General features: G+C 38.1%; 1 protein-coding gene across 1 annotated transcript in view; it reads left to right on the forward strand.

Moving 5' to 3' along the window:
- The window catches only part of LOC143768341 (transient receptor potential cation channel subfamily V member 6-like), a 28,837-nt gene extending 11,473 nt beyond the window's left edge, over positions 1–17,364 (forward strand). The window contains exons 2-15 of the mRNA XM_077257023.1: positions 6,896–6,993; positions 7,149–7,271; positions 7,832–7,972; positions 8,119–8,217; positions 8,463–8,638; positions 9,862–10,008; positions 10,086–10,298; positions 10,398–10,484; positions 11,607–11,683; positions 11,772–11,937; positions 12,447–12,513; positions 13,472–13,740; positions 13,980–14,086; positions 15,706–17,364. Coding sequence (XP_077113138.1) covers positions 6,896–6,993; positions 7,149–7,271; positions 7,832–7,972; positions 8,119–8,217; positions 8,463–8,638; positions 9,862–10,008; positions 10,086–10,298; positions 10,398–10,484; positions 11,607–11,683; positions 11,772–11,937; positions 12,447–12,513; positions 13,472–13,740; positions 13,980–14,086; positions 15,706–16,000 — 2,065 coding nt within the window. The 3' untranslated portion in view covers positions 16,001–17,364. The remainder of the gene's footprint in view (positions 1–6,895; positions 6,994–7,148; positions 7,272–7,831; positions 7,973–8,118; positions 8,218–8,462; positions 8,639–9,861; positions 10,009–10,085; positions 10,299–10,397; positions 10,485–11,606; positions 11,684–11,771; positions 11,938–12,446; positions 12,514–13,471; positions 13,741–13,979; positions 14,087–15,705) is intronic.
- The last annotated feature ends 2,194 nt before the right edge of the window (positions 17,365–19,558 follow it).

Genomic DNA, 19,558 nt, shown 5'->3' on the forward strand with positions numbered 1-19,558 from the left:
TGCTCCTATGTACAAGAATATAACTACTATAATACTGCCTCTATGTACAAGAATATAACTACTATAATACTGCCCCTATGTACAAGAATATAACTACTATAATACTGCCCCTATGTACAAGAATATAACTACTATAATACTGCCCCTATGTACAAGAATATAACTACTATAATACTGCCCCTATGTACAAGAATATAACTACTATAATACTGCTCCTATGTACAAGAATATAACTACTATAATACTGCTCCTATGTACAAGAATATAACTACTATAATACTGCCCCTATGTACAAGAATATAACTACTATAATACTGCTCCTATATACAAGAATATAACTACTATAATACTGCTCCTATGCACAAGAATATAACTACTATAATACTGCCCCTATGTACAAGAATATAACTACTATAATACTGCCACTATGTACAAGAATATAACTACTATAATACTGCTCCTATGTACAAGAATATAACTACTATAATACTGCTCCTATGTACAAGAATATAACTACTATAATACTGCCCCCTATGTACAAGAATATAACTACTATAATACTGCTCCTATGTACAAGAATATAACTACTATAATACTGCCTCCTATATACGAGAATATAACTACTATAATACTGCCCCTATGTACAGGAATATAACTACTATAATACTGCTCCTATGTACAAGAATATAACTACTATAATACTGCTCCTATATACAAGAATATAACTACTATAATACTGCCCCTATGTACAAGAATATAACTACTATAATACTGCCCCTATGTACAAGAATATAACTACTATAATACTGCTCCTATATACAAGAATATAATTACTATAATACTGTTCCTATGTACAAGAATATAACTACTATAGTACTGCTCCTATATACAAGAATATAACTACTTGTAATAAATAATTATTGGGGATAACTCCGGAGACTCTTTACGTGAAACAAGACAACTACAGGACACAGTTTTATAAGTGGTAAAGTCTATATTGCCACACGGTGATTCAAACAGGTGCATTGAGAAACTCAAGTCCACAACACTTGGTAATAAACGCAGCTTAGCAGTCTATAGGAAACTTCAGAGAAACAAGCAATCAAGCAGAAAGTCTATGAAGCACAGTTATTCTTGAGGAAACTTGACACGAATAAATCCTTGTCTTAGTCCAGACACAGATAGATATGCTTATAAGGCAGTTCAAATCATATCTTAGCTCAACCAGGGAGGCCTGGTTAATAGTCTCAGGTTATTGCAGCAGAAGCAGCAGCTTACATGTCCAGCAAATGCAGATAAGTTAACACGAGCAGCAGATGAAGGAGGATTACTGGAAACTTGTGTATGCAGCAGGAACTCAGAGCAGAGTAGCAGGATCGCCACACAGGTTCACAGGAGCAGGTGTATAGCCAGGGAGTAATCAGAGGTCAGGAGCTGGATGCAAGGCAGAATACTCTAGCACAGACTGAAGGCTGGGGTGGAGTTTTATAGCAGGAAGACAAGTGCACATGAGATCAAAGACGCCATGTTGGAAAAGGGCAGTAATGCACAAAAGGTAAAAAATGTTCAGAGTCCTGACACTACTATAGTACTGCCCCTATGTACAAGAATATAACTACTATAATACTGCCCCAATGTACAAGAATATAACTACTATAATACTGCCCCAATGTACAAGAATATAACTACTATAATACTGCCCCTATGTACAAGAATATAACTACTATAATACTGCCCCTATGTACAACAATATAACTGCTATAATACTAATCCTATGTACAAGAATATAACTAGTATAATACTGCTCCTATGTACAAGAATATAACTGCTATAATGCTGCCCCTATGTACAACAATATAACTGCTATAATACTAATCATATGTACAAGAATATAACTACTATAATACTGCTCCTATGTACAAGAATATAACTACTATAATACTGCCCCTATGTACAAGAATATAACTACTATAATACTGCCCCTATGTACAAGAATATAACTACTATAATACTGCTCCCTACGTACAAGAATATAACTACTATAATACTGCCCCCTATGTACAAGAATATAACTACTATAATACTGCCCCTATGTACAAGAATATAACTACTATAATACTGCCCCTATGTACAGGAATATAACTACTATAATATTGCCCCTATGTACAAGAATATAACTACTATAATACTGCCCCTATGTACAAGAATATAACTACTATAATACTGCTCCCTACGTACAAGAATATAACTACTATAATACTGCTCCCTATGTACAAGAATATAACTACTATAATACTGCCCCTATATACAAGAATATAACTACTATAATACTGCCTCCTATGTACAAGAATATAACTACTATAATACTGCCCACTATATACAAGAATATAACTACTATAATACTGCTCCTATGTACAAGAATATAACTACTATAATACTGCCCCCTATGTACAAGAGTATAACTACTATAATACTGCCCCCTATGTACAAGAATATAACTACTATAATACTGCTCTTATGTACAAGAATATAACTACTATAATACTGCCCCTATGTAGAAGAATATAACTACTATAATACTGCCCCCTATGTACAAGAATATAACTACTATAATACTGCCCCTATGTACAAGAATATAACTACTATAATACTGCCCCTATGTACAGGAATATAACTACTATAATATTGCCCCTATGTACAAGAATATAACTACTATAATACTGCCCCTATGTACAAGAATATAACTACTATAATACTGCTCCCTACGTACAAGAATATAACTACTATAATACTGCCCCCTATGTACAAGAATATAACTACTATAATACTGCCCCTATATACAAGAATATAACTACTATAATACTGCCTCCTATGTACAAGAATATAACTACTATAATACTGCCCACTATATACAAGAATATAACTACTATAATACTGCTCCTATGTACAAGAATATAACTACTATAATACTGCCCCCTATGTACAAGAGTATAACTACTATAATACTGCCCCCTATGTACAAGAATATAACTACTATAATACTGCTCTTATGTACAAGAATATAACCACTATAATACTGCTCCTATGTACAGGAATATAACTACTATAATACTGCTCCTATGTACAAGAATATAACCACTATAATACTGCTCCTATGTACAGGAATATAACTACTATAATACTGCCCCTATGTACAAGAATATAACTACTATAATACTGCTCCTATGTACAAGAATATAACCACTATAATACTGCTCCTATGTACAGGAATATAACTACTATAATACTGCTCCTATGTACAAGAATATAACCACTATAATACTGCTCCTATGTACAGGAATATAACTACTATAATACTGCCCCTATGTACAAGAATATAACTACTATAATACTGCTCCTATGTACAAGAATATAACCACTATAATACTGCCCCTATGTACAAGAATATAACTACTATAATACTGCTCCTATGTACAAGAATATAACTACTATAATACTGCCCCTATGTAGAAGAATATAACTACTATAATACTGCCCCTATGTACAAGAATATAACTACTATAATACTGCTCCTATGTACAAGAATATAACTACTATAATACTGCTCCTATGTACAAGAATATAACCACTATAATACTGCCCCTATGTGCAAGAATATAACTACTATGAAAGTTTCCATATTTCCTGTGACGTGATGACCTACATTAATGAATGTTTCCTCACTACCTATAGCTGAGAACATCTTGTCTGTCTTGCTGTTTACTCTCCTGTGATTTGTAGACATTAATAACTGTTGTATTTTAGTTTTTAATTAAATCTTGCGCTGTTGATGCCTTTTGTCATTGACGCTTTTGTGTTACTGAAATTAGCCACCAAAATAATAGTAAAAGGATCTCATTACTGTAAAATCGCTGACGAACCTGCATTTCCTATCTCTAAACATGGAAACAAATGTTGGAACATTCTTGAGATCGGGAACAATGTGGCACAAGGACACACAGAGTGCAGCATTTTGACCATATACTCATGAACCACTTCGACAAACACCATTACTGATGAAACAATGGGGCAGATTTACTGTTGAGTGCTCCTACAATTTGCATCAAAATGTAACATGGTGAGATGCAGGGAGAGGGATGACGGAGCTTACTGCGCTGAGAATGTGTAGCTGGAAATGTGGCCCAGAGTTCCTCCTGAGGGTGCCGTTTCCACTGGTGATCACAGGAAGATAGGCAAAAAATGGGGAAAGGTGAGGCCTCGTACCTGACGCGTTTCAGGTGTTATCCTATGACTAAGGGTGTGTATACACCTGAAACGCGTCAGGCACGAGGCGTCGCCTTTTAATGCTTTAACTACGTTTGAATAAAGAATCCATTTTATCCCTGGATGGTTGTGCCGGAATCTTTCCCCATTTTTGGTCAAAATTTAACACATTTTGCTCCAAATTGTCCATTCCAGTGTCAAAGCAGATGTATGGTTCAATCACTGTTCACGGCTTTGCGAGGAGTGATGTGACTTAGTTAAGAACTTGTAAAACTTTGCCCATCTTGAAGAACTTTTTTTTCCCCAGTTTAGACTGGTAGATGTTTAAGAGAAACTTATGGCTGGAGGTGGTTTCGGCCAGAAGACGAGAATACTACGTTTGCGTTAAGGATGCTCTTTATTTTTCCCAAAAAGGAAAAACCAACAGCCGACATCCAGTATGGAGACTTGTAGATCATGCAATGCTCTCTGGGGGGGGGGGCAGGTATGCAAATGAGCTCTCCTCGAGGAGAAAGGAGGTTGTCTTTCTAATGCCACCTATTGGAGGTGGCAACCCTAGAAGTAAGTGTCCATTTTGACGAATACTAGACCATCATGGCTGTCTTGTAGAAGACCTACCATCACAATAGTAGTAGTATCATGTGGGGTTATGTCACTTCTTCCATTCCATAATGTAAACCTCTGGATGTGAAATGTTCCTGTAGAAGATAATTACTATATTTTGAAGATTGGTAATCGTTGAGTAGAAGATGAAGAAAAACAAAACAAAAACTCTTTAGTACAAATTGTCAGGATGGGTGATCACTGTGCGACCGTTTGTTTTTAAGCTTCTTTTTTATGGTGACATTTTTTATAGAGCGAATGTCCCTTAATGTCTGAGTTCAGTGCCTGGCTACCTTCTTCAGTCTCGTAGATATTGGCCACTTTCTGAGATTGATCACTTAGTCCACAGATAGTGGTTAGTTTTTTTTCTGTGTGATAACTTGCTTAACTGCTTGCGGGTCGCCCAATGACTTAAAATGTTGAGGAAGTCCTCATACATTTCTATAAGATCACACAGGAGCTTCAAGCAGGCAGTCAGACACAGCCAGACTCCTCACAGAGGAGGCAGAGATGCTTTATTACCATCTTTACCTTCCTTGTACACCGCAAAACACAAAACAAGCGTTGGTCATTTTGGAAGTACGAACATAGTACCATCTTGAATCTCTGGAAGGGTGCAGGAGCTGCGGGGTCTTTCCAGACACGGACAGCTTTGCAGTTCAGCCAAGAGACTGAATTTTCCATGTAACTGTGGATAATATGATGTTTCTAGAACCACCCTTGATGGAGAAAAAAATGTCCAATATATAAAAATAATATAAAAAATTAGGCCTTATTGAAGATAAAAGTGAATATTCAAATGAGAAATTTTTTTAGAACACAATAAAGCTGCATGTGTGAAGAAAAAAACCAAAAATGTGAATGGGAACAATGGTAAGAAACTAAACTGATTAAACTCTTTTTCTGGGCATTCAGTTTTTACCTCAAAGGGGCATTTCTAAATTGAAAATGGGTTGAGGTAAAAAAAAAAAAAAAATATTGATTTTCTAAAATGAAATAAAAATGAACAATTTAAATTAGGAAATTTTAACGAATGTTAGTGGTTTCACAAACTTTTTGAAGATCCCACCTCCTACTGCTACATCTCATCATGCTAAAATATATAATTTGATACAGTATCAAAATACTTCCTTGTCATAAATGTTGACAAAAAGCATTAACATGTTCAAAGGGCACAAATGTTGAATTATAAACCTGGAAAATCCTCTATGCTGCCATGCACTAGGGTAAATCCCCAGAGCATGCTACTACGATTCCACTTCCACTACTAAATCATATATCTGGATCCATGCCAGAAACCATTTCACAACTGAATATGTAAGTGCTGAGAAGAAAGGGAAAAATCATGTAATAACATTCACTGCTGTTTAAAATATATACCTCTGAATCACTTCAATACAGTTTCAGCTCAATGGGACTTAATATTCCCATTCCTTTAGAAAACTGGCTATAGATTCTATTTTATAATCAAAATGTTTTGCATGTAACAATAAGGGAAGAATAATCATTCTATTTTTTTTGTATATATGTTGAACTGGCACCGCTATGGGCCCTAGTCATACCCCATGTGAAACTGTGTGACAATATGCTTTGATCTTGAATACCAAGGCTAGATCCACCCCGAGTAACATTTTTTTGTCATGTTGACAAGTGAAAGCTGAACATAAAATGAAATTTGAAACCTACTTGACAAAATTTATCTGGTGGTCTCCAGCTAATGGTAAAAAAAAATGCTGCCTAAAAACTAAATTCTAGCTGCAGCTACTTCACTGACCAGTACCATGATTACATGTATCAAACAGTGGTGGACACTTTAATTGGACAACTATCAACACAAATTTAACACCAGCTAAAAACCTCCACTTTGGAGGCTCCTGAACCAATATTCAATTCCGAATCTTGAATTTTTGTGTTCAGGCAGTAATAGTTTCTAGAATGTTTTCTCTTCTTTTCAGAGTGTAAGTTACTAAACTATTTTTATTGTTTTCTGTTTTTGTTTTGTTTTATGCCTGTGTCTTGTCTTTTACAGGATCAGAGAGTGTCCTTTACTCAGTGCTGCCAAAGACAATGATATTGGGGCTCTCAAAAAACTTTTAGAGTGCACATCAACAGACCCGAATATAAGAGGTAAGTGGGAAGAATTGTTTGAGCATGGCAAAAGAGTGGGGTTTCATAGAAGACATAGTGCCAAGGCCAAAGTTATGAAAATGCTCCATTTAAAGTCTTATGTAATCTGAGCCTTTGGTGGCTTTTACCCGCAATCTCACTAGTTTGTGTTTTAGGAGCCGTAGGAGAGACCATACTTCATGTGGCTGTTACATATGATAACCTGGAAGCTGCAGAAACAATTCTAGATGCCGCACCAGACCTCATCAATCAATCCTTCACCTCTACCCTGTATGAAGGTGAGGAACTGGTATTGTACTGCGGTGATATTTTGTGACCATAATGCTCAATTCGATCAACAGAGATTTGAGGATCTACACCACATTTTATTTTCTATTTTCCCTATTAAATTAAAGGAACCGTAAAAATAATTATTTATAAAAAACCTTTTTTACTCATTGACTCCATATATTAGCATTGTATGAACTTTTATTGCATGACCGCATTGCATGTTATTGAAGGGGGGTGGATTCCAGAAAGCGTAGATGGAACAATGAAGAAAATGGCTGTCCATTTTGCAGACCTCACCAAACAGTTCCTCCTATCTCCTCCTTTTTTGGACTCTTCGTGTGTCACGTTAGAATTTCTGAGCTTCAATATGAATGAATGGAGAGCCACCTCTCCATTCCATGAGCGTCCGCACCAGAAGTGTCAATCTCCTTTTCATCTGCTTGGACAACACCTTTATATAAGGACGACTACTGAAGAAATTTGAGTCCTAACAATGAAATTATTTGTATTATTGCTGCTAGTAAAGTTCACATGTTGTTGTTTTTTTTTACGTTTTCTCTTCTTTTAGGACAAACAGCACTACATATTGCAGCTGTCAATCAAAACTTGAATTTGGTGAAACTACTGATTGAAAAAGGCGCTGATGTCAGTTCTCCTCGAGCCATCGGAAGTTTCTTCTCTTACAGCCAGGAAAATCTATTTTACTTTGGTTAGTGCAACTATTGGCATCACGTAAAATATATATGACTTAATTGCACTTCGACAAAAGCTCTCAAATATTTTTTTTTCCTTTAGAACTTGGTTAGATCATCTTCATCTTTGATCATCGGAATCTTCATTTCTTCTTACTTTTAGGTGAACATATTCTGTCTTTTGCTGCTTGCACTGGCAACGAGGATATTGTCCGTCTACTTATTGAGAATGGGGCCAGCGTTCGGGCTCAAGATTCCTACGGTGAGGACCAATTTTAAGAGTTTATTATTCATCATCATACATTGGTCAGAATGAAAGAAAAAAAAGTTATTTGTTGTCTATATTTGGTCTGGGACAATTGGATATCTGTCCATGCAAATAACTGGCTCCAGCATTTGGAAATGGATGGTTTCGGCTTTGGTGTGTAACATGTCCTCTAATCAACTCCATATAGAAATATGAAAATTGACAATAAGGTAGTTAATTATGGTATTTGTATATTGTAGGTAACACTATACTCCATATCTTGGCCCTACAACCCAACCAGAACTTTTCCTGCCAGATGTTCGATCTCATATTGTCTTACGATGATGCAGAAAACAACGAGGTGAACATTCAGACGATCCGCAATTACATGGGTCTTACTGCCTTCAAATTTTCAGCTGCCGAGGGAAACATTGTGGTAAGTGAAACTTTTTGGATGTCTTGAACAGAGAAATTTTTTTTTAATTTCTGTTGACAGTGGACATGCGCCCAAAAAGGAGACCTTCCCAGAAGAATCGGTAAATGAAAAAAAAAAAGTTGCATACTCAAGTTAGATTTACTTTCCCCACTGAGAGGCATATAGTCATAATGGTTACAACTTCAAAGAGGCGCATATGCCTTATGGTACTTATATACGGGCACAATACTTACCGTACAAAGTCTCTAATAGGACAAGTGCAACAAAGAGTACATTGGGAATTTTGACATGACACTAGCTCCTGGAGAGGAGTTGTAAAGCAATGGGAACATATAACTCTTTTTAGGCCTACAACCAACTCCCAACAGTGTCAAACCACAAGACAATGTTATGGTGCTAACCTACGTATCTTGATGGCATGTTAAGGTACAACAGGCCAATTCTTATTAGAGATTTTTTTGAGGTAATATGCGGATGCAATAAATAAACAAGACAGAAGAAGAATCGATGCCTTCAAAATGTGGTGCTGGAGAAGGATGTTATCAATACCATGGATGGCAAGAAGAACCAACAAATCAATTTGGAACAGATCAAGCCGGACATGTCACTCTGAGCAAGGATCATCAAGCTATGACTTGCCTACTTTGGACACATCATACAAAGAGAGGAATCACTGGAGAATGGTCAGAAGAAGAAGGAGAAAAGGAAGACCAGCAACCTGGTGGCTTGATACAATCAAGATAATGGCAGAGAAGACCCTGGTGGGCCTATGTAGGCTTGCACAAGATCGATCCTCCTATAAATCATTCATCCATCAAGTTGCTGTGGTTCGAAGTCAAAGCAAAGGCTGTTTTAAAAAAAAAAAAAAAAACACACACCAGCAGTCCAGGTTTTTGTTTTTACCATTTATGACAGCTTGTGTCATTTATAAAAATGTTCAAAAACTTTAGAAATGAAATCTCTTCTAAATGGATCGAAGTATTATGTTGTTCTCACATGTTGGTCTCTTAGAGGACCGTGTATAAGAGCAGTGCAGGGGATATGGTAAAATATCAAAATTTTCAAAAAAATTATGATTATCAAAGTTTTTAGTAGTAAGGTACAATTTTCATGAACATTCATCAGGAGGATTTGTCTATCAAAAGCCTTTCTCTTGAGTACGGTCTTTGAATATTAGACTCCTTTCTCGTGCCCCTAATCAAATTTTTTTCTTGATTTCTCAGATGTTTCAGCATCTGTTAAAAAAACGGAAAAAAGTCCAATGGAGTTTTGGCCCGGTGAGTTCCGTCTTGTATGATCTTTCGGGTATCGATTCATGGGGAGAAAATCAGTCCGTGTTGGATCTGGTAGTGTCTTCCAGAAAGAGAGCGGTAAGAACTTCTGTCTTTCAGGTTGTGGATGTTTTTACATGACATGAGCATTGCTCTAAACCAACATTTTGTTTCAGGCCCGTCACATCCTTCACCTTACACCAGTGAAAGAACTTGTGAGCCTGAAGTGGAGGAGCTGTGGTCGACCGTACTTCTGGTTTTTAGCCGCAGTCTACGTCCTCTATATGATCTGCGTCACCATGTGTTGCATCTACAGGCCTCTTAAGGAAATTTGGAACAAACCTAATGATTCTCGGGATGCAACTATTTTCCAGCAAAGGCCTCTTTATGTACGTGCCCAAATAATGGATACAAGTTTGCTCTTTTTGTTTTTTTTATTTGACTGAAGCTTTTTCTTTTTATTTGACTATTCTTTTTATTCCTACCAGGAAGCATACGTATCCTATCAGGACAATCTCCGTCTCGTTGGAGAGCTCATTAGCGTTTTGGGAGCAATCATTATACTACTGCTTTTGGTAAGAAATCCTCAAAATCCAAATTGCACTAACGTTTGTGGCCTAAGAGCCCCATTGTTAGATTGGTTGGATGGATGGATTGTCCCATCCGAGATCACTTTGTTCACTCCTGTTCAATTTAGTAAGAGCGTAGCTTCAATTCTTGGCAACAGCCACTGCATCGAGTCCGGAGCTCGTCATTTCTGGCTCCATATGCTGCTTGTATTAGGGTGCTGCCAGAGCTGAAAGTGGCTGATTAGTGGGGGTATCGGGTCTCGGACCCTCAGTCGTGACATTGATGACCTATCCTTTGGATCGGCTATCAATATATTAAGTATTGACAAATTGTTTAATGATAACATGTCTGCTGGCTTTGGTCAAAAAAGGAATTTAATTTTATTCACCTGGTCCTTAGAAGATGTTAAGTATATTTTCCCTGATGGTCTAGGGCAGAAAAGAATTATAAGTAACAACCCTGTTGGGCTAGTCCAATGAATGGTTTGATATTCTCTTACTTCATAAGCTAGACCACCAAGGAATCTTATTATGGACCCATTCATTCATCTAATTCACCAGGGATGTTACGACTGGCTCCTTCAATGCTCTTGCCCGGCAGGGATGATATTATTACAAACTAGTTTACTTATGTAGACCACCAGGGAAAATAATAATAATATCCCTGCTGGTCCAAGAAATTAAAAAAAGTTATTAGTAACGTCCCTGGAGGACTAGGGAAATGGAAAAAATGGATAATAATATCCCTGTTAGTCTTGGGCAATAAAGAGATTAAAGTTAATAATATTCCTGGTGGACTAGGTGAGGTCCGTAATTTTTCCTGGTGGTCTAAAAAGAGATGGTAAATAATATTGACCTATTTGGTGGTCTAGCGAAATAAAAAGGGTAATGGTAATATCCTTGGTGTTTTATGGAATTTTAAACAAACAGTTATTAGTAACATCCCTGGTGGTCCGTTTACACAAATAATGCTTAGTTATGGAAGCAGCTGAACATTTATCGACTCCCATAAAGTTCAACAAAGCCAACTCTCCACTTTGTCTACTCCTGCCCATTGTGCCGATCAGATGTTACTTTTTCTTTTGTGATACTTTCTACTTTATGAATTTAATTATTGTCCGTTTTTAGATTCCAGACTTGTTGAGGGTTGGAGCCACAAGATACTTTGGGCAGACTGTTCTTGGTGGTCCCTTTCATATAATAATGTAAGAACATACTAGAATATTTGGGGATTTTTGTTTTCTTTTTGGCCTATAAGATCTCGTTTTAATGTCTATAACCTCTATTATGTAGAATTGCTTTTGCCTGTATGGTGATGGCCGTTTTGGTCATGAGGTTGACCAACAGCGATGGAGAAGCGGTTCCTATGTCGGTGGCTTTGGTCCTGGGCTGGTGTTACATCATGTATTTCATGCGTGGTTTCCAGATGCTGGGACCATTTACCATCATGATACAAAAGGTAAAGCTGGTGACGTTTATGCACTTTTCACCATCGTTGACATTATTCAATTTTCGTTTTCATTCTATAAACTAGAACAAGACTTAGAGACGACCGAATCTATAAAAATTTGCTACGATGATGATCAGATTTCTAATCTTGGAGCAATGTGTCCCCCCATATTGAGTCTAGAATAATATAATCTATGTAGTTGAAATTCAGCTTCTTCCATACTTGTTTGCGGAAAAAACAGACATTATTAAAGAAATCTACAGCTCGGGGGGAAACATGAAGGTCTATCTAATAGTAGCATCCTAGGGGCAGAAATATTCTGATGGTTTCCTGCAAAACCACCTGTCAAAGTTTTGCCAAGTTCCTGGCCAATTTTTCTGTGCATATTTTGGAAATTTCACTCCGGCAGAGGAACGGTCTTCAACCTTTTACTCCAAGTGACTTTCGAAAAACTGAAATCTGTCTCCCATGTACAGTGGATATCTACGATACTGAATACTGGTCTTTTGACTTTTCAGATGATATTTGGAGACCTCCTGCGCTTCTGTTGGCTAATGGTTGTGGTTATCCTTGGGTTTGGTGCAGGTGAGATTCTATTTTATTTGCTTCTTAAAGAATTGGATGCAAGTTATTGTCAGCGAATAGGAAGCCGAACTCTGCAATTCTGAATTGATTAACCCCTCAAATACATGGGCAATTTTGTCCATCAAGACATCACAATTTTTTTCCTTAGTGCATTCGAAAATCCATATTTTTTTTTCTATTTTCCTGATTATATAACTGTGTGTGGGGATTGGTTTTTCAGACAGTTTATATTATTTATTAGTATGGTTTTAAGATGCAATGGAAAACCTTTTATTAACTTTTACATTAACGTTTTTGCGGAACAAACAACACTGCAATTTGTTGTTGTTTATTTGTTTTTATTGCGTTCATAATGTGGTAATGTGTTTCTTTTGTTTTTTTATTGTTTTTCTTTGTTCATTTCACTGTTTTTTACTATTTTTAGTCACAGAAAACACTTTAAAAATATATATTTTTTTTATTTAGCCATTTCCTGAAAACCATAACTTTTTTTTTATATTTGCTCGTCTTGTGTTTTTGTAGGATGAGGTTTTTATTGGTATCATTTAGGGGTTCATATGACACTTTCCTCTTATTTTATTTCTGATTCCTTTAAGTCTTGGTGAGAAAAAAAGCAGCAATTCTTTTTTCTTTTTTATCCTGTCATGATTTTATAGTTTGAGATATTCTGGAAATAGTGAGATGTAAGATTATAAGTGTGTGTCTGTGTGTGTGTGTGTGTATGTATGTGTATGTGTATATATATATATATATATATATATATATATATATGTATATATAGATACAATTTTTTGTTTTGTTTTTGCATGGTTAAAACGCATGCCCTATAAACTTCGTGGTAACGTAGCACAATCTAAATCTGAGCTCGTGGTTTCAAAGCTACAAGGTATCAATGCTGTTAGTGGATATTGAAAAGAGCTGTAAATTGACAATTTTCTTTATTATTATTATTTTGCAGCTTTCTTTGTAATATTTCAGACCCAGGACCCCGAAGAACTGGGTCAGTTCATGTCCTACCCCATGTCTCTATTCAGCACTTTTGAACTCTTCCTAACCATCGTCGATGGCCCGGCGAATTACGCGATAGACCAACCGTTCATGTACAGCGTCATGTACTCGGCGTTTGCAGTAGTTGCTGCTCTGCTAATGTTGAACCTTCTGATCGCCATGATGGGGGACACACACTGGCGCGTCGCTCATGAAGGAGATGAATTGTGGAGAGCTCAGGTGGGTTGACAACGGCATTGACTTACCTTGATGACTCCAGCCCCAATACAAATTCTGTAACTCGCCCCCACCTACAATGTAACCCTCCATAATTCTGGGGTTGTCCTATGTGGTATAGAGGCCTTTGGGCTCTCTAGGACACCAGGGCTTGGCTACGACAGTTACATCTGCACTCCTCCATACCTATGACAAAAATATCATCAATGCACTGTACTAAGTGATTTTTTTTTATCTTGCAGGTTGTAGCCACAACTATAATGCTTGAGCGAAAGATGCCAAAGGCCCTTTGGCCTCGCCTTGGTATTAGTGGAAAAGAATACGGGTTAGGAGACTCTTGGTATCTCCGGTAAGTGGCGAAAAACCATTTATTGCCGTTATTTATAAGGTCTATGTGGCATTGGGAAGTTCAGCAGGATCACAATAATGGAGTACTGATTTCAGTAAGGGGGCATTGATGGAACTTTGGAATTAAGTGTCTAAGGCGTCTTTTGCCCCACTCTTCATTGACTTGTTTGTACTACCCTCTAGACAAGTTCCTGGATCCATATGTCTAACAAACTTTTTGGCTCCCATTCATTGTACAATGGCCAAAAGAGTGTCTCGTTGACAATGTCAGACTGGGGTGCCTAAGGCCCGCCAATACCTTCACCTCTGGGGCCCAATTTTCAGATGCAAATATTACAATACTCCATTCACAAATGTACGGTATATCATAATAGATTTTAGTAGTTGGATAAATGAAGGATAAGATTTTGCCTTTGTTTGTTGGTGAATAAAGTATATTATGCCAACCACTTCTCCTATAATGGGATAGGATGGAAGGCCCAATCATGCTTAAAAGCCCATCAGGAGATTTTCCTGTTCTCCTACCGGCCAGTCTGAGCTTGCTTTTGACCTCCTTTGAGTGTCCTTCTCTTAAAAAGTTGTCCACTGCTAAAAAAATAAATAAAAAAAAAAAAGGCCCAGGGTGATCTAAAATTTAAAGAAAAAATAATTACTTATTGGACCCTAGACATCTCTTAAAGGGAATCTGTCACCCCCTGGGATACTTTCAGCTATTTCTATGGGCATACAGGTAACAGAATTGTTAATCTAGTCTTACCTGTATGCTTCACAGCTGCGGTCTAGATGTGGAGAAATAGACTTTTATTTCATTATGCTGATGATTTCTTCCAGGCTCAGGGGCGTGCGGTGCCTGGAAGAAATCCCTGCCTCCTCTCTGCAGGTGCCACTCCAAGGCAGTACCCAAACCTGCAGCAGCTGACCTAAGGGTCAGAGGCACAAAACAAATTGCCAAGGGCAAAGACAGACATGGTCTGACAGTCCAAGGTCAGGGTGGGCAGCACAGGATCAAATTATGAAGTTGGTGTCAGGAGTGGAGAGGTCCGACAAAATGAGAGAACAAGCCGGGTCGTTAACAGGAGAGTCAAAACAATCATTCACCTTGAGAGATTTCTAGAGATGGACTGAAACCAGTAACCTAAATACAGACAAGGTGTTGAGAGAAAAAGCTGGCAGGGGATAGATCAGGGAAGCAAAGCTCTGCAGGGCACAATGGGTTAAATTCCTGCAGAGTCTGGCTGCGCTTCCCTATAGCCAGGTGTCGACTCTCCAGCAACAAGGGAATGCAATAGTTCTTGGTTTGCTGAAAGAGGCTGCTCAGTGCAATGGCCTGACACTGGGAGGAGCAGAGCAGAGAATGCAGTGAGTCGATTATCATTGAGAAAGTATGCAAGTAACCAGCACCACAGTCCTTCATTCATCTTATCAAACATGATGTAAACTCTAATGAGTGCACCAAATGAAGCCTTTACCACAGATATAAACCTAAGTCTTGTTTCTTAGCATAATCTAAAAAAAATTAGTTAGAAGTTTTAGGTATTTAGCATATCTTCATTTATAGATAATGACATAAGACAATTTTTGGATTGTTACCAACCTAGAATTTGTCATTTTATTCAACAGAGTCGAGGAGCGCAGAGATTTAGACAAGCGTAAAGTGAAGCGCTTCGTAGATGCCTTCCACAGTAATGGGGACAATAATGAAGCTGCCGAAGAGGAGTGTCTGGTAACAGAGTTTCCTGAAGATGAGCTCAAAACGAAGAGGGTGTCTATTTGTAGTACCCCTGTTATACTCCGAAACATTTCTGAGAGAAGTTCAAGCAGAGGTTGGAACATTCTTAAAAGAGCTTCAATTGACCAGTTACAAGGCAAAGTCAACTATGCACTTGATATTGATGCAGAGGTGTACGATGTGTGAGAGAACATTTCTTCTACTCTGAACGGACTAAAAGATTTGGGATTTATCCTCTTGGGTTTAACATGGAAAACTGATCCATCTAAACTTCTCAAAAAAGGAAATCCCTTGGAGAATGTTTAAGCTGAGCATCTTTCATTCGTGTTGGAATAGACATAGCTTCTGAAGAGCAAGGAAGCTGTATTGCGCAACATGAGTTGTGACCGACCATTCTCGGATGACCCTCGTTACTTGAAGAACACCTTGGAGATTATTTTTTATTCATGATAGCTTCTCTATTCTTTCTCTAAAATGTCTCACTAAAGTAGAACGGCTGATCTTACCCCACTAAGATCACAAAAGGTTAATCCAGCTGTTGATTCAATAAGTTGCAATATTAACTTTGTTTAAAGAAGACTTTTGATTGCCTCCCAAATGGATCAATGACTACAGCCAAGCCATGAACGATGAGACTTACCAGTCGTGCCATCATATCTAAGCAAATATTGTTTTTGCGTCTGTAATCCATGGATGGAGTTATAATGGAAAGAACTTGGCTTTGGCTCTTGATAAGGACAACATGCCAACATATTAACACTTTACATAAACTCTTTCGAGAAGACATTCCCGATGAAGGAGTCAACGTTGTCTTTACACTGTTGTTGCATAATTTCCAGAGGGAAATGTTTAAATGTGTAGGAAATTCTATCTAGTTGCTCGAAAGTCCAGATTTCAACCCCAGTTGGCCCACTTCTGTGATTATTTTTGACTGGACAACCTTTGTAAGGTTCTTAAGGTGCCCATTTACGTTATTTTAAAATTGGTCAAACCTGTCAGTTTTAGGAACTGGATGTATCTTATGTTACCTTATGGGCCTCTCTACTCAGACTCCACACATACGGGAGCAAAGCAGGATTAGCAGGATTGAATCTCGTGACTATAGACGTCCTCGAAGTCAGTAGTCATAGAGGTCTCTAAAATCTGAAATTGGAGCACACAAGCTCTAAAATTTGCCAGATATCATAATGAAAGTATGTTTTACTAAGTTTTTAATACATTTGCATTTCCAATATATTTTAAAACACCTTTTTTATTTAGCTAAATTACCCCTTTTAAGGTGCCCATATTTATTGGTGGAAATGTATGCTCAATTTTAGATTGTGTATGGGGGGGGAGGAAAAGCTGATGGCCAAAAGAACATTTGGATGGACTTCTACCTCCAATAATTGCTAGGAACATTAGATTTTGCCAGATCTAGATTATCCAGTTAGGGGAAATCCTCAAATCTATTTTTTCTCGCCTATTTGTATATTCTATTAATCACTAGGGCCCCTGTGGATTTTTGGAAGGAAACCTCAGATACCCAAGACACTAGGGAGCTTTTCTTGAAAAAAATTCTAAAACAGCAAAAAAAAAAATGTAATTAAAAATTGGGTTCCAAATGAATGCTTCTAAGTTTGGATGGGGGAAATTTCAAGGGAAAAAAATCTTTACTTTTTAAGTCCGTGATTCCGAAATCCTGTCCTCAAGGCTCCCCAAATAGATCAAGGTTTTTTTAGGATTTCCTTAGTTTATACATTTGTTGGAATTATTATCAAGGCATCAGAACTGGCTGCAGGTTGTCTCACGTGTGCAGTGCTAAGGGAAGCCTGATCTGTTGAGGGACCATGAGGACTGCATTTGGGAAACACTACTTTAAGGGAACAGTAAATGGTGGTTCTTCTCTGCTATGACATGAGGGACCTGGTGCATGTTTCCTTCCAAAAAATGTCCATGCTTCTTGGAAGACTGTGGCTACGTAGACCTAAAGATGGTTTGCCGTTCAATCATCCTTCCATGCTTCAGTTGTGGTGCTCATGTTCAGCAATGGTCTGGTGCAGGTTTGGACCAAAAGAGTCGATGATGAAAGAACCCACCTGACTTTTGTCCCCTCTCCTAATGTATCTTACACGAGCCCTATCGGATGGCATTTTTTAATATTTGCACCCAGGGCAATGTGTAATGTTCTTGCTTGTGGTGCAGCGATTCTAGCGTGCCTTCTATTATCTTATTTTTACATGTAATCCTCGACACTTAATGTATCTAATCCTAGGTTAGTCATTGGCGAATAATTACATTAATCCACACAGAGCTAATATTTATATGTGGCTCGTCTTATGTATCGGGACACGGTTGTCTCCTGTACTTGGCTCAGATTTTTGTTGTCTTTCCGCTGAGTAGCTCGACCTTGGCTGGGTCAATGACTACACATGCGGAATGTGGCATGACCCGCCGTATGCTTAGGCTCATATTTTTGCTATATTTTGTCCTTTTCCCAGCAGTTCTGATATTTGTACTTCCTTATAGATGATGGAACCTTGTGAAATCTAAATTTGCCAGCTTCATTTAATTTAAAAGAAAAAAATGTAATTTTCAATGTCTCTAAAGTACTGAAAAGGCATGTAACCCTATACTATTTTATTCACCTGCTAATCTTCCTCACTACAGCTCTGTTACACACTATTAGTACCGTTTCTTCAGTGTTTATGGCTTTCTCTTTATCTCTATGGCTAAAGCTGTGACGTCCTGAAACTATTCAGATTCATCAGAAAATGGCAGCTCCATTCACCTGCCTCTGCTTTTGTACTGGCTATGATAGTCCTCATGATTGGCTGTGCTGTATCCTATGATGTGATGGCTGCAAGGCATTATGGGGAAGCCCAACCAGTTGCATCCAAGCTCATGTGATCTTTCCCTGGCTGAGGCAATGTGTAAAGTAGCATTTTGGTCTCATTTGCACAAAATGAATTGCAAATTATTTGAATTAATGGGTTTTACAAATTCCTAAAAATTCAACTCTACTTTGATTCTGATCAAATCGATTCACTCCACTCTTCTATCATCCTCTGTTTGAACCCTCCAGTACCTGAAGAATAATAGATTACCACTGCCCAGAAGACACGGAACACTTTTGGTTTTGCACTTTAATTTTTCTTGTCAGTGAAATGTTATTTTTGTCAATAAAACCTTATTTTCTATAAAGTTCTTGTCCTCATTCAGTCAATAAATGATTCAGTTGATCTACCACAATTTCCCCATAACAGTGTACTTTAGCTGTAAAAGGCTCATAAATGTGTGCCTCTACCACAGATCCCTCCCCACCTCCAAAATGTGGTGCCTCTGCCACAGATTCCCCTCCCAATAACAGGGTGCCTCTGCCACAGATTCCCCTCCCAATAACAGGGTGCCTCTGCCACAGATTCCCCTCCCAATAACAGGGTGCCTCTGCCACATGCCCCTTCTATAACAGTGTGCCTCTGCCACAGATACCCCTTCCCCTACCCCAATATCTGGGTACCTTTGCCACAGATTCCCCATCTCCCAACACCGGGGACCTCTGCCACAGATCTCCACCTACAACAAACACAGTACTTCTGACAACCCTCCTCATCAGGGTCGGCATTACGGGCAGGCAGACCAGGCAGCTGCCTAGGGTCCCCGCTCCTCCAGGGGCCCCCAGCCAGTGGCATGCTGCTAATAGCAGCACACCATGTGGCTGCTATGGGGCCCGTGAAGAAGGGGCTCGGTGCCGCTCCCTCCCCC

This window comes from Ranitomeya variabilis, chromosome 4, assembly GCF_051348905.1.
Source record: "Ranitomeya variabilis isolate aRanVar5 chromosome 4, aRanVar5.hap1, whole genome shotgun sequence".
Lineage (NCBI taxonomy): Eukaryota > Metazoa > Chordata > Amphibia > Anura > Dendrobatidae > Ranitomeya > Ranitomeya variabilis.